This window comes from Podarcis filfolensis, assembly GCF_964270895.1.
Source record: "Podarcis filfolensis genome assembly, chromosome: 1".
NCBI lineage: Eukaryota > Metazoa > Chordata > Lepidosauria > Squamata > Lacertidae > Podarcis > Podarcis filfolensis.
In genome coordinates, this window is record NC_139604.1 from 113,684,017 (window position 1) to 113,696,537 (window position 12,521).

The following is a 12,521-nucleotide window of genomic DNA, read 5'->3' on the forward strand; positions in this document are numbered from 1 at the left end:
ATCTATTTTGAATGCTCAGTATGCAAGTGTCATTGCTTGCCGAGCTAAAATAGTGCCAGCGATGCACAAGGTTTGCAAAACTGCAAATGATATGTTTGTAAACAACAACAACAAAGTCTTTTCCATTGCTGTGAGCGGGAATTGTCCATGAAAGCTGCACCAGGCCCTCTGAGAACAACAGAATGTCCTCAGTCCTGTTGCTCTAAGGGGAGCTTGCTCCTCTACTCCTTTCAAAGCACATGGCAGCAAGAAGGCCTTTCCCTACTGCCTAGGGTTGCCATATTTCTAGAAGTAAAAGTTGCTGAGCTTTTTGGGAGAAACTCAGTCAACACAATGGGACTTACTTCTGAGTAAACAAGTATACTTATTTTAAAATGTTACATCCCACTTTACCCAGTCGGAAAATGAAGCTGGTGGATCAGCTAATTATGTAAAAATGCAAGATACTTACCTATATTTTTAGTTTTATAGATCAGACCAAGTAATGCTACATCACTTGCACAAGGAGTTTTTGCTATTTTGATATTGGTTACTTTAGACAATGTATCATTAACTTCCACGTTTTCACCAAGGGTCCAATACCACTGAAGAAGAGGATCTGCAAAAGAGCACTAATGTTTAAGAAAGCAAAAATTCTTTCTGCTTTTTACTTAAAGAGTGAAGGAAATATGCGACTATCTCTGAAATTTGTGGAGACACCCTTGGAGGTGAGTAAGGGATGTTATCAGTCTGGTCCAGGGTTGGGGTGGGGGATGGGAATGGGACTGCCATCACTGTGGTGGAAGGTAGGGGGAAATACAGAAGTGGGTGAAGGCATACAGAAGAGACGAGGTTGTCTAAGTCTGCTGGAAACTGAAGAGTACTAGGAGACCACTTCAAGTAACGAATACCTTCCTTAGACCTGTTCTTAGTAAAATACACACACACACACACACACACACACACACACGGGATACTCTCTTTTTTCATGATGGTGGCTATCGAAATCCTGCCAGTATTATAGTTTGTTTTGATTGAGATATTTTATGTGTTGCAATTTTATCATTCAGTTCTTTTGTATTCATATGTATCAATGTTGTTTACTGCTTTGGAGCCTTTGGGCCAAAAAAGTGGAATATAAATAAAACATTCCATATCATATGAATAAATTCAGAAAACTTAATGTCCGTGCTAATTTCCATGAGACCACAATTACTTACAAAACCGCAAACACTCCCTATGAGCTACGACGTACCTCGTATGACATCCAACAAGGTTCCCGTAGTAGTGAACATATTTAAACCATGATGCATATTAAATTTTACAAACCATTCCTCAATTGGATTAATATCTGTTTCAGCGGCATGTACGAGAAAGACAGAGACAGATTAGTCATATAAGTACACAAGTATTATGGGTGATATCCAACGTCAAGCAAACAGGCCTCTGCTCGCACAACAGGGTTTCCTTTTCTTCTCCCTCTTGCAATCCCCACGACCAAACCCTCTGGAGCAAATTTCAGGGGGCAAAGACTCGTTGCACAATTGGAAACTCATTCCACTTGCAGATAGACACAAGTGGATATTGCTGTATGCTTACGTCAATATTACTTGGCTACGAGAGATCGCCAAAGTTGATGACAACTACATGCTCTTCTCAAATTTGCCTACAATGGTGAACTGCTCTTCAACTGAATTCTTAGTAATGTACATCCCTGCATATTTTTTCTAGCCAATTAATTTTTCTATTTTTTTCTATTCAAGTTACAAAAAGTTTTTTGTTTTAAGTTACAAAAATATCACAGTCAAAATAAATGCAATATACATTATCCCGAAACTTGCTTTATCTCCACTGAAGTTGGTATACTACTTATGCACCATTTGAGATTGTGCCAAATGCTCACTACCAAGTTTCCAAATTTCCCCCCTGCTAGCAGGATTTTGTGCGAAATGTTTCTTTTGAAATGAAATGTACTCACCACCTTACGTGAGTACAAAAACAGCAACAACAACACAAGGAAGCATCAATAGCCTGTGAGGATAAATAAGTGGAAATTATAAATCTCTCACCTGTATTATATGTTAACTCTTCTCGGTTGATTTCAATACTCCACGAATCCACACCTTCTCCCTTTTGTTTAAAAAAAGGATGGCAACCCAAGATTTTTAGTCTTAAATACTTGAAGAGTCACATACATTTAGGTAAACTACTGTGCGGACTGATTTTCCAGTTATGAATTTTCATAGCTGATAGTCTCATAGATTAAGAACTGTTTCTCACAGTGGTTTGATATGTATTTTGTTGTTAATGTTAATGAAATGAAGTACTAACAAGAATTCTTTCAAAGTGTTAATTCTATTGTGCAACAGAAAGCTATCACTTGGCTTTGGAACACATTTTTAAAAGAAAAGCCTCACAAGCTTTTCAGATACCTTTCAATTGAAAAACTTTCTAAAGAAATGCCTAAAGTAACTGATATTATAGTTTGAAGTCTTGCTTTTTTCTGTTATATTTTACTCCCAAAAGACCCATTTATCCCAAATAGAACCCAATATGGCAGACATGTATGTACTCTCTCTCCATATATATATATATATATATGTGTGTGTGTGTGTGTGTGTGTGTGTGTGTGTGTGTGTGATCCCAGTGAGACCCCAAGATGAAATTTTGCAAGTAGCCCTTAGAAATATTAAATAACCCATACAATGTTTTGGGATTTTTCAAAACCATATTAATTTTTTTTAATCACTTTTAATATTTTTTTAGCTGACATTTAAAATTTAAAGTAAGTCCATTATGTGACATGTGCTATTAAAGCCCATGAAGTTCTGAAGAGATTGCTGTTTTTAGCTTTGATGTACCTCAATTCTGGGCTGAGCTCTTAAGCTTTTTGTGTAATCCAGGAAGGCTAAAATTGTCAATTTTTTAAAATTTCAAACCCTCATAACTAAAAAATGGGCTGAGATTTTTTAAAAAAAGTTTTAAACTTAGTTTTCTTCATTCAACAAATGTGCAAAATATGAAGAAAATTGGATGACATGAGGTATAAAAGTTGGATAACTTGACATGGAATGACCCTCCTACGGATCACAACAAATGGTATTCAGAAGCATACAGCCTCCCACTGTGGAAGCAGAGCATTGCATCCATGGTCCATGGAGGGCACAGCATCGCCTCCATCATTGCTTGTAGCCACCAGTAGACATCCTCCATTGAAGTAGCAGAGAGCAAGCAGAAACTTCCCCTTTCTGGCATGCTGCAACATGATCCAGAGAATAAGGTGCCCGGCTCCTGCTAATACAGAAAATGCCACTGGCACCCTACACTGTTAGAAACAATGTAAAGCACATCAGGAAAAGCTCCATGACTATGATACTTGATTCCTGCTAATGCTTTTCACATGCATTTATTTGCAGAGTTCATGTGGGGTTTGCATTCTTTTAAGGAAAAGGTTAAGTTAAAATTGCCACTCTATTGCTTATTGCTAATTATCGTTATTATTACATTTGTATACTGCCCTATATCCAGAGATCTGAGGGCAGTTACAAAATAAAATCACAATATAAAAACACTAAATACATAATAAAAACAAAAAAACCCACATTTTCAAAAATTATATAATACCACACCATAGTTCAAAGGGGATACAGGGCTGGATCTACACTGATTTGTTTAACGTTATTAGAACGATATTAGATATATCGTTACAAAACGTCACAGGGCATACTTGAAAAAAAAAGCATCTTTCTTTTTCTTTTTTTACCTCTTTTAAAAATCAAAACAGCTGTCTCCCTACTGCCAGTTGCTGGTTGCTCTGCAGCACCCTCTGGTATCACATTTTAATAAAGCTTTATGAACGTTAAAAGTAGGACGTGATGTGTCCATATGGTTATTAAAACCGTTCCTTAAGCCTTCCTTAACGTTAAAAACCATGAGTGTAGATCCACCCCAGGAACCTGCCTTAAACCAAGTCAGATCTAGCTCAGGCCGGCCCAACTTTTATACCAAGTGGGCTGCAAGAGTACTCTGACCATGTAATCTGTGGGCCACAAACTGCCTTGATGCAGTTAGCGCTTTCCCAGCTTCGGGAAGGAGGTAATAGGGTTCTAGGACCTTGGCAGAGCCTTTGCGCCTCCTTTCCCAAACCCAGCACCTCACTTAGCTGGCTTTGGGAAGGCAATGCAAGGGCTGAGGGGGTGTCAAATGTTGCTGAGGGCCACCAAAAAAGGTCTTGAGGACCACATGCGGTCCTTGGGCTACACTTTGGACCACTGTAAGTTTCCAGCCGAATGTTATGGCATTGTTTAATAAGTATTCTGGTGACAGTGGCTGTCCCGAGTTCAGGCAGAGGTGACCACCTGCTACCTGATCCCTTTTAACTGGAAATAGCCAGGGAGTGAACCTGGGACCTTCTGCATGTAAATGATGTGCTATGAGCCCTTCCGGAATGCTTTACCAGAGTCATTTTGAAGTAGAAGACTTTGGAGTAGGTACTGTTGAAGATCTGGATGCTGGGAGCAAGACCAACTGAAGTAAAAAGAACTAGATTCTTCCGTCTGTTCTCCTCGGTGTCGGGTTTATTAATATTATACAAATGACAGCGGACAATCTTTAACAAGGGGGGAAAAAACCAGGATTAACATACGAAGCACAAATCCACAACATCTGGAATTATTAAAACTTTAAATGGCAACCTGCATTGATTTCAAAAGCGGAAGCTGCAATAAACAAACAAACAAACAAACAAACAAACAACAATTACCAAACTTTTAGAAGACATCTGAAGGCAGCCCTGTTTAGGGAAGCTTTTAATGTTTGATGTATTACTGTATTTTAATATTTGGTTGGAAGCCGCCCAGAGTGGCTGGGGAAGCCCGGCCAGATGGGTGGGGTATAAATTAATTATTATTATTATTATTATTATTATTATTATTATTATTATAGGAGTCAAAAAGGAAAAGTGGGCAGAAATCCTCGTTTTTGTGGGACAACTTGTCATGAGACAATGGTTTTTGAGGGCAGAAGCTGGCAGGGCCTAGGCACGGCCTACAAGGCCTTACACAATCTTTTCAAGCCTGCTAGCTGCAAAGTGGCTGTCCAATGAGGCCTTACAAATAGCGGGGGAGAGAAGGCAAGCAAAATGCGAGGGAGATAGAGAAAGATACAGGAAATTGAATGCAGATTTCCAAAAAATAGCAAGGAGAGATAATAAGGCCTTCTTAAACGAGCAATGCAAAGAAATAGAGGAAAACAACAGAATGGGAAGAACCAGAGATCTGTTCAAGAAAATTGGAGATATGAAAGGAACATTTCGTTCAAAGATTGCCATAATAAAGGACAAAAGTGGTAAGGACCTAACAGAAGCAGAAGACATCAAGAAGAGGTGGCAAGAATACACAGAGGAATTATACCAGAAAGAAATGGATGCCTCGTACACCCCAGGTAGTGGGGTTGCTGACCTTGAGCCAGACATCCTGGAGAGTGAAGTCAAATGGGCCTTAGAAAGCACTGCAAATAACAAGGCCAGTGGAAGTGATGGTATTCCAGCTGAACTATTTAAAATTTTAAAAGATGATGCTGTTAAGGTGCTACACTCAATATGCCAGCAAGTTTGGAAAACTCAGCAGTGGCCAGAGGATTGGAGAAGATCAGTCTACATCCCAATCCCAAAGAAAGGCAGTGCTAAAGAATGCTCCAACTACCGCACAATTGCACTTATTTCACACGCTAGCAAGGTTATGCTTAAAATTCTACAAGAAAGGCTCAAGCAGTATGTGGACCGAGAACTCCCAGAAGTGCAAGCTGGATTTAGAAGAGGCAGAGGAACCAGAGACCAAATTGCAAACATGTGCTGGATTATGGAGAAAGCCAGAGAGTTCCAGAAAGACATCTACTTCTGCTTCATTGACTATGCAAAAGCCTTTGACTGTGTTGACCACAGCAAACTATGGCAAGTTCTTAAAGAAATGGGAGTGCCTGATCACCTCATCTGTCTCCTGAGAAATCTCTATGTGGGACAAGAAGCTACAGTTAGAACTGGATATGGAACAACTGATTGGTTCAAAATTGGGAAAGGAGTACGACAAGGCTGTATATTGTCTCCCTGGTTATTTAACTTATATGCAGAATTCATCATGCGAAAGGCTGGGCTGGATGAATCCCAAGCCAGAATTAAGATTGCCGGAAGAAATATCAACAACCTCAGATATGCAGATGACACAACCTTGATGGCAGAAAGTGAGGAGGAATTAAAGAACCTTTTATTGAGGGTAAAAGAGGAGAGCGATGGTCTGAAGCTCAACATCACAAAAACGAAGATCATGGCCACTGGTCCCATCACCTCCTGGCAAATAGAAGGAGAAGAAATGGAGGCAGTGAGAGATTTTACTTTCTTGGGTTCCATGATCACTGCAGATGGTGACAGCAGCCACGAAATTAAGAGACGCCTGCTTCTTGGGAGGAAAGCAATGACCAACCTAGACAGCATCTTAAAAAGTAGAGACATCACCTTGCCAACAAAGGTCCGTATAGTTAAAGCCATGGTTTTCCCAGTAGTGATGTATGGAAGTGAGAGCTGGACCATAAAGAAGGCTGATCGTCGAAGAATTGATGCTTTTGAATTATGGTGCTGGAGGAGACTCTTGAGAGTCCCATGGACTGCAAGAAGATCAAACGTATCCATTTTGAAGGAAATCAGCCCTGAGTGCTCACTGGAAGGACAGATCGTGAAGCTGAGGCTCCAATACTTTGGCCACATCATGAGAAGAGAAGACTCCCTGGAAAAGACCCTGATGTTGGGAAAGATGGAGGGCACAAGGAGAAGGGGACGACAGAGGATGAGATGGTTGGATGGTGTTCTTGAAGCTACCAGCATGAGTTTGATCAAACTGCGGGAGGCAGTGGAGGACAGAAGTGCCTGGCGTGCTCTGGTCCATGGGGTCACGAAGAGTCGGACACGACTAAACGACTAAACAACAACAACAGCTGTAACTGCTAACAGTAAATTGCTAATTCATCATGACACGTGACTCATCTTGAGTGATGACTCATTCTTCCTATATAAAGTAGCCATTTTCTCTCTGGGCATCAGTCTGTAATGCAGTCTCTATCAGAGTCAGTCTCAGCTCAGTATGTAAATGTATAGCTGTTGCAGACAGAGCAAACGGCTCCAGGACTCCCAATTAATCAGTAACTAAAACTGTGCCTCTCTGAAGCCTAAGATAGCTGCTATGAGCACTCTGTGTATGCTCTTAAACTATGCTGTTTCTGAACAAGTTTATTTTCTTCAAGTAAAAGTTTTATTCTGTTTATAAAGAAGACTCTGCGTTGATTAATTTACCGCTGTGCGACACAAACTTGCCCTTGCCCTCTCAAGTGATTTTGCCTGCTTTTGGCTGGCATGGGCAAGTGTGCCACGGAGAATTGGGAAGTTTAGGGTTAAAGTATAGAAAATGATAATTATCTAACAAATTAATATACCTGAAAAGCACAAAATACATAACATAATGGCAAAAAATCCCACAATAAATCCCCCACAGACACATTTAAAAGGCCATAAATGGTTTAATTAGCCAAAATCCCTAAAATGTTTAAGTTTGACCTTCTGTTGCACCCTAAGGCCCCTTCCTGCCATCCTTCCTTTTCCTTTCTAAATGGGCGATCAAGGCTGCCCTTTGTTTCATCCCTGACAATATCCTGAGGCAGTTTTGGCAAGGCTTTCTTCACCAGGCAAGGCCTTCTTCCACCTGCCCTGCCCTACCCTCCTGCCCCGGGACTCCTCATAAGGGAGCAATGTCTGGAGGAAGACCTGTGAGGGGAGAGACTTCACCAGGCCAGGCCTTCTAGCTTTTTATTTTAAGTTTTACAGTGGTACCTCGGTTTAAGTACTTCATTTGTTCTGGAGGTCCGTTCTTAACCTGAAGCACCACTTTAGCTAATGGAGCCTCCTGCTGCCGCGCCGTTGGAGCACGATTTCTGTTCTCATCCTGAGGTAAAGTTCTTAACCCGAGGTACTATTTCTGAGTTAGTGGAGTCTGTAACCTGAAGCGTATGTAACCTGAAGCGTATGTAACCCGAGGTACCACTGTATCTCAAAAGAGAAAAAATGCCCCTCACAATCTGGTTGGTTTTGAAGGATTTGCACAGGGCAAAAACTGGCAGGGATGGTTTCTCTTCTTGCTTGCCAACCATGGGGAGGCTGTTCAGGAAGCGGGTGGGAGCAGCAGCAATGGCTGTACTGTGTCTAATTTTGTGTTTTTCCATGCCCCGCACTGCAGCCGGGATGTGTTGTGCCACACTCCCCATGGCAGCCATTTTGTGACTGGCACTCACAGAACTTCCTTCAAATTCAAAATGTGCCCACTGCCCCCCCCTCCAAAAGGTTGGCAACCCCTGATGTAGCTCCATGAAGTTCAATGCTGTTCATATGACAGGAGGGAAGAAAGGGAGAATCCTGATTCCAGACTCATTAGCCCTGCAGCATGTAAAAGAAATTACCTGGCTATATTCATAACTGCAGTAAGTTCAGAAGCTAGAACACCCTTTTATTGTTTATTTAAAGAAACAAACTGCAATACTATGTTTTGTTTTGATGCCTATAAATAAATAAAAATTCTTTAAATAACATACGGTGTTGTTAGATCCAAGGGGAGTCTGAACAACCAATAATATTTCACTCCATTTAGTCCTTCTTAGTCTAACCGCTTCCGATTCAGTTAGTGATGACAGCAAACAATCCATTTAAACATATGTCATCTAGATATCAACTTCTTGTGGATATCTATCTGGACATTTGGAGAACTTAAATGAGCTTCTATGATTTATGCACCAATGGTTATGGTATCCATAATGTGAACTGACGATGAGTTCTTTATTACTGTTGTATTTATTTATATAATATTACCATGCCCTTATTTTAATTACTTTCTCATTCCCTTTCCTTTTCCTAAATTTGGGGAAGAAAATAAAAGAATTGATTAACTTATTCTGCCGAACCAAAGAATGGTGCATTGGCAAGTTATTCCCCGCTGCCTTAATACAAGTGCGTTACAGTGGTACCTTGGTTTGCAACCGTTTTGGATTACAACCTTTTTGGATTACAACCATGTCAAACCTGGAAGTGCGTGTCCGTTCTTTTGGATTACAACCCTTTTTTGGGGGGGGGACCCCATTGGCGAAAGCGTGCCTTGGGTTACAACCTGTTTTGGTTTACAACGGATTATGGTTGTAAACCAAGGTACCAATGTATTTGCTGAGCTACTCCCCATTCAATTGCAACTGGAAATACATTGCTGGAAACTTACCAAAGTGTCATCTGAAAGAAACAATTTAATTGTCTTAGATGTCATAGAGTGATCTTCTGTGTAGCAAGAAAAACTCGAATTGCTCCCCACTGAGTGAGAAAAAAATATGATCACTAATATTTTCAAAGATGATATTACAGAACTTGAATATACTAAAACGCAAATCAAAAGTGAAATTGTGGGCTGATATGGATAGCATTGGCTTTTGTGAGTGATAAATAAAAATACAGTAGTAATAACCACAATAACAACATTCATTATTATTAACAGTCTCAGGAAGGAAGTTTTACTGGGAGACGTAGGGTTTAGGGTGGGCAATAAGAAAATAAATAATATATTTATGGTAATCTTTAAACCAAGGCTAGACTGCATGGGTTTGGACAACCAAATTAACCTATCTTTCCAAGCTCTCTCACTGTGGCTCACTTGACTCCTAGACAACACACATTCAACATTGTTAGCAAATATCTCTTGCTCTTTAATATGTTGGGGTTTTTTTAAGAAGCTTCTTGCATCTGCTGCAGTAAAAAAAAAATTAAAAAAATACGGGATTCAGTTCCCAAAACTGTGTGCACACATTTCCCTTTGAAAGGTGGGCCCTATAGTGATACATCACTCGGGCAAAATAAAGTTCTGATCTTTATGGAGTCCTTTGCAAATCACAGCACATACAAATGCATGGCTGCGAGATTCAGTGCACTAGTAACTAACCTGTATGCAAGAATAGGAAAGTGAAATAAAGTAAAATACAACTTACTATTTATATTGTAGGAAAGTCCTGATGAAAGCTGTAGAACAGCGGCAAGCACAAGATAAAGCTGCAACAGCGCCATCTGTAATTGTAAAAATAATATAAATGTGCATTTAATTCAAAGCTATATATAAAGCTGGTCCCCCAATAGTCACACAATATATACAGTGTTCAAGAAAGACAAAAAGGATGCAGGTAAAAGCAACATGCTTGGTCATCAAAGAGTTCCCTTAGGTGCTATGGAAACTGCAAGCTGAAACCTGCTTCCTGTTCCAAACCCTGGGTTCACCTATGACAGAAAGAAGATTTAGTTCCCACCCCAGATGCAAACCCTCCAAGTGTCCCTATTTTTCAGGGACAGTCCTGGATTTGCAGAAGCCGTCCAGGTTTCTGATTTGATTCCGGAATGTCCCTCTATTTTCCTTGGAGATATGCTGGAGGGTATGCAAATGCACTCCTGAGTTAAATGCCTTGCCTTTCTCTACTACATGTGAATGCCACTGGGGAAAAGTAAAGTCTTGGATTTAAGGATTCAGTCCCCTTATGAAACAGCTGCATATGCTTACATTGGAGGGGGTTGGACTAGATTATCCTCAGGGTCCCTTTCCAACTCTACAAATCTTTGTTTCTGTGAGGGATGTGGAACTTGTACTCCTAACGTTGCTCTACTACTTCATCTGACCGGTGACCATCTGTAGGAGTGATGGGAGCTGAAGTCTAATGTCAACTGGAGAAACAAAGGTTCCCTATTCCTGCTCTGTATGACTGGATTACTTTTGTTTTCTGTTTTGTTTGTTTGTTTCATACAAACAAACAAAACAGATGCCGTGCGGATCTCAAATGAATGAATAGGCAGGATATGAACGTTAAAAATAAATATATATTTTTTTAAAAAGAAAAGATAATAGATTAAAAAAATTGGACTACTTTGTTAAACTATAAGCAACTGATTTGTGCAGGATCAAATTATTTCTTATGAACAGGCAGCAATAATACTCAACCTCCATTTCTCCTGTTTTTTCAACGGAGACATATGGTAGAACAACTGAAAGCTAAATATGGGTCTTTGCATTAAAAAAAAACTCATTTGAAGGCCTCAAGCATAATGATAAAACCAAAGTAATAACAAAGACCTATTTAATATTCTCAATATATGCAAAAGAATCTCTTTGTCCTTCCTACAATGTTAATAATATTATAACACACTCTAACCACTACACCATACTGGCAACCTGTAATTATAATTATATAGATAATTATATCATTATCATTAAACAGAAAGAGTGAATACTTCATCAGATTAATGAATTGCGATATTGCGTATTATTGGCATGGGGGTGCCATACTTGGCATTATCTTGTGCCCAAATGAAGCATTTCTTTCTTTCTTTAAACTATTTCTATACCACTTCACATTTTAAAGTACCTTCTTTGCCAAGGCTGTATCAGTTTTGCTGAGCCATCTTTCCCACTTCCAAGAGAGCCAGCCAACTGTTTGCTTTTATCCTGGGTTCCAGAGGATGACAGTTGGAAGAGTTCAAGTTCCGTCACAGTGACTCCTAATAGCAGCAGGACTCATAAACTGATCTAGCTTCAGAAATGACCGCTCCCCACATCAAATGGGGGGCACCTTTTGCGTGGTCGCACGCAGCCCCCTGGATCCCAGTGTGGCTCCCAGTAGTACGGGCTGGTTTGCCCTCCCCAGGCTGGATACCTGGAGGTCTCTGCCTACCTCAGCCAGTTGCCCAATCCCGCCTGGGGAGGCGTTGCCAGGGGATTGGCCAGGTAGGGGGGGGGACCACCCTGCCAACATGACAGAAGGTGAATATTACCTGCGAAGCGTCAGTTGACTCCAGAGCTTTTCCCACCCTGCCCTCCCTCAGTTACCGTAATTCTTCTTTTGCAGGTTAACCTCTTCTCCACAGGTACGCGGGCGCTGCTACGTCATGGTTGCTGTTGAAGGGCCAGAAAGGAATTTTCCTGCATTGGCAGGTTTTGCCTTCCCCGTAGCAAAACGTCACAACTTTGGTGGTTTCAGGCCTTGGGCGGAATCCTTTAGTCTATCTTCCTAAATTGGGGGGGGGGGAGATGAAGTGGTGAATCACCCTTGTGGCGGTGATCCCAGGGTTCCCCTTTAAAGGGGTATTGAGGGAAGGCATTGGCCATACGCCAAGAGGTTGTCATTGCTCTCCCCTCCAACAGCGGCGAAACGGAGGGCGGGCTCTCTGCTTGAAGATATGTTCTCCAGAGCCAGCCCAGTCCCCACACATTCTGGATAACCCTGATGTCTCCCAGATCCCCGGCTGGGGACTGGGAAGGATAAACGCCCAGTGCCTGAGCCAAGGTCTCCCTACATCCGAAACTTAATAAAGTTGTGGCCAATTTTAATCTCATAGCACGTTGTCTTGAGTCATTATTCCACTCGGGAGTCACCTGGAGTTGGGGGGGGACTCCGCCTGTCTACACAATGCTTGTGGGCTAGTACAGGGG

The 12,521-nt window shown here is 41.0% G+C and overlaps 1 protein-coding gene across 3 annotated transcripts in view; it reads right to left on the reverse strand.

The window, feature by feature from the left end:
- The window catches only part of LOC310761426 (cation channel sperm-associated auxiliary subunit beta-like), a gene marked incomplete at its 5' end in the record, with an annotated part of 53,937 nt that extends 42,151 nt beyond the window's left edge, over positions 1-11,786 (reverse strand). Inside the window, 7 exons of one of the 3 annotated variants that reach the window (XM_083611243.1) lie at positions 452-598; positions 1,235-1,330; positions 2,049-2,109; positions 4,436-4,588; positions 9,282-9,370; positions 10,039-10,114; positions 11,458-11,786. In XM_083611243.1, the coding sequence (XP_083467369.1) occupies positions 452-598; positions 1,235-1,330; positions 2,049-2,109; positions 4,436-4,588; positions 9,282-9,370; positions 10,039-10,114 (622 nt within the window). Of the gene's footprint in view, positions 1-451; positions 599-1,234; positions 1,331-2,048; positions 2,110-4,435; positions 4,589-7,579; positions 7,733-8,094; positions 8,293-9,281; positions 9,371-10,038; positions 10,115-11,457 lie in introns of those variants that run through there. The other 2 variants (XM_083611242.1, XM_083611244.1) reach the window with 2 other exon arrangements.
- Positions 11,787-12,521: the final 735 nt, after the last annotated feature.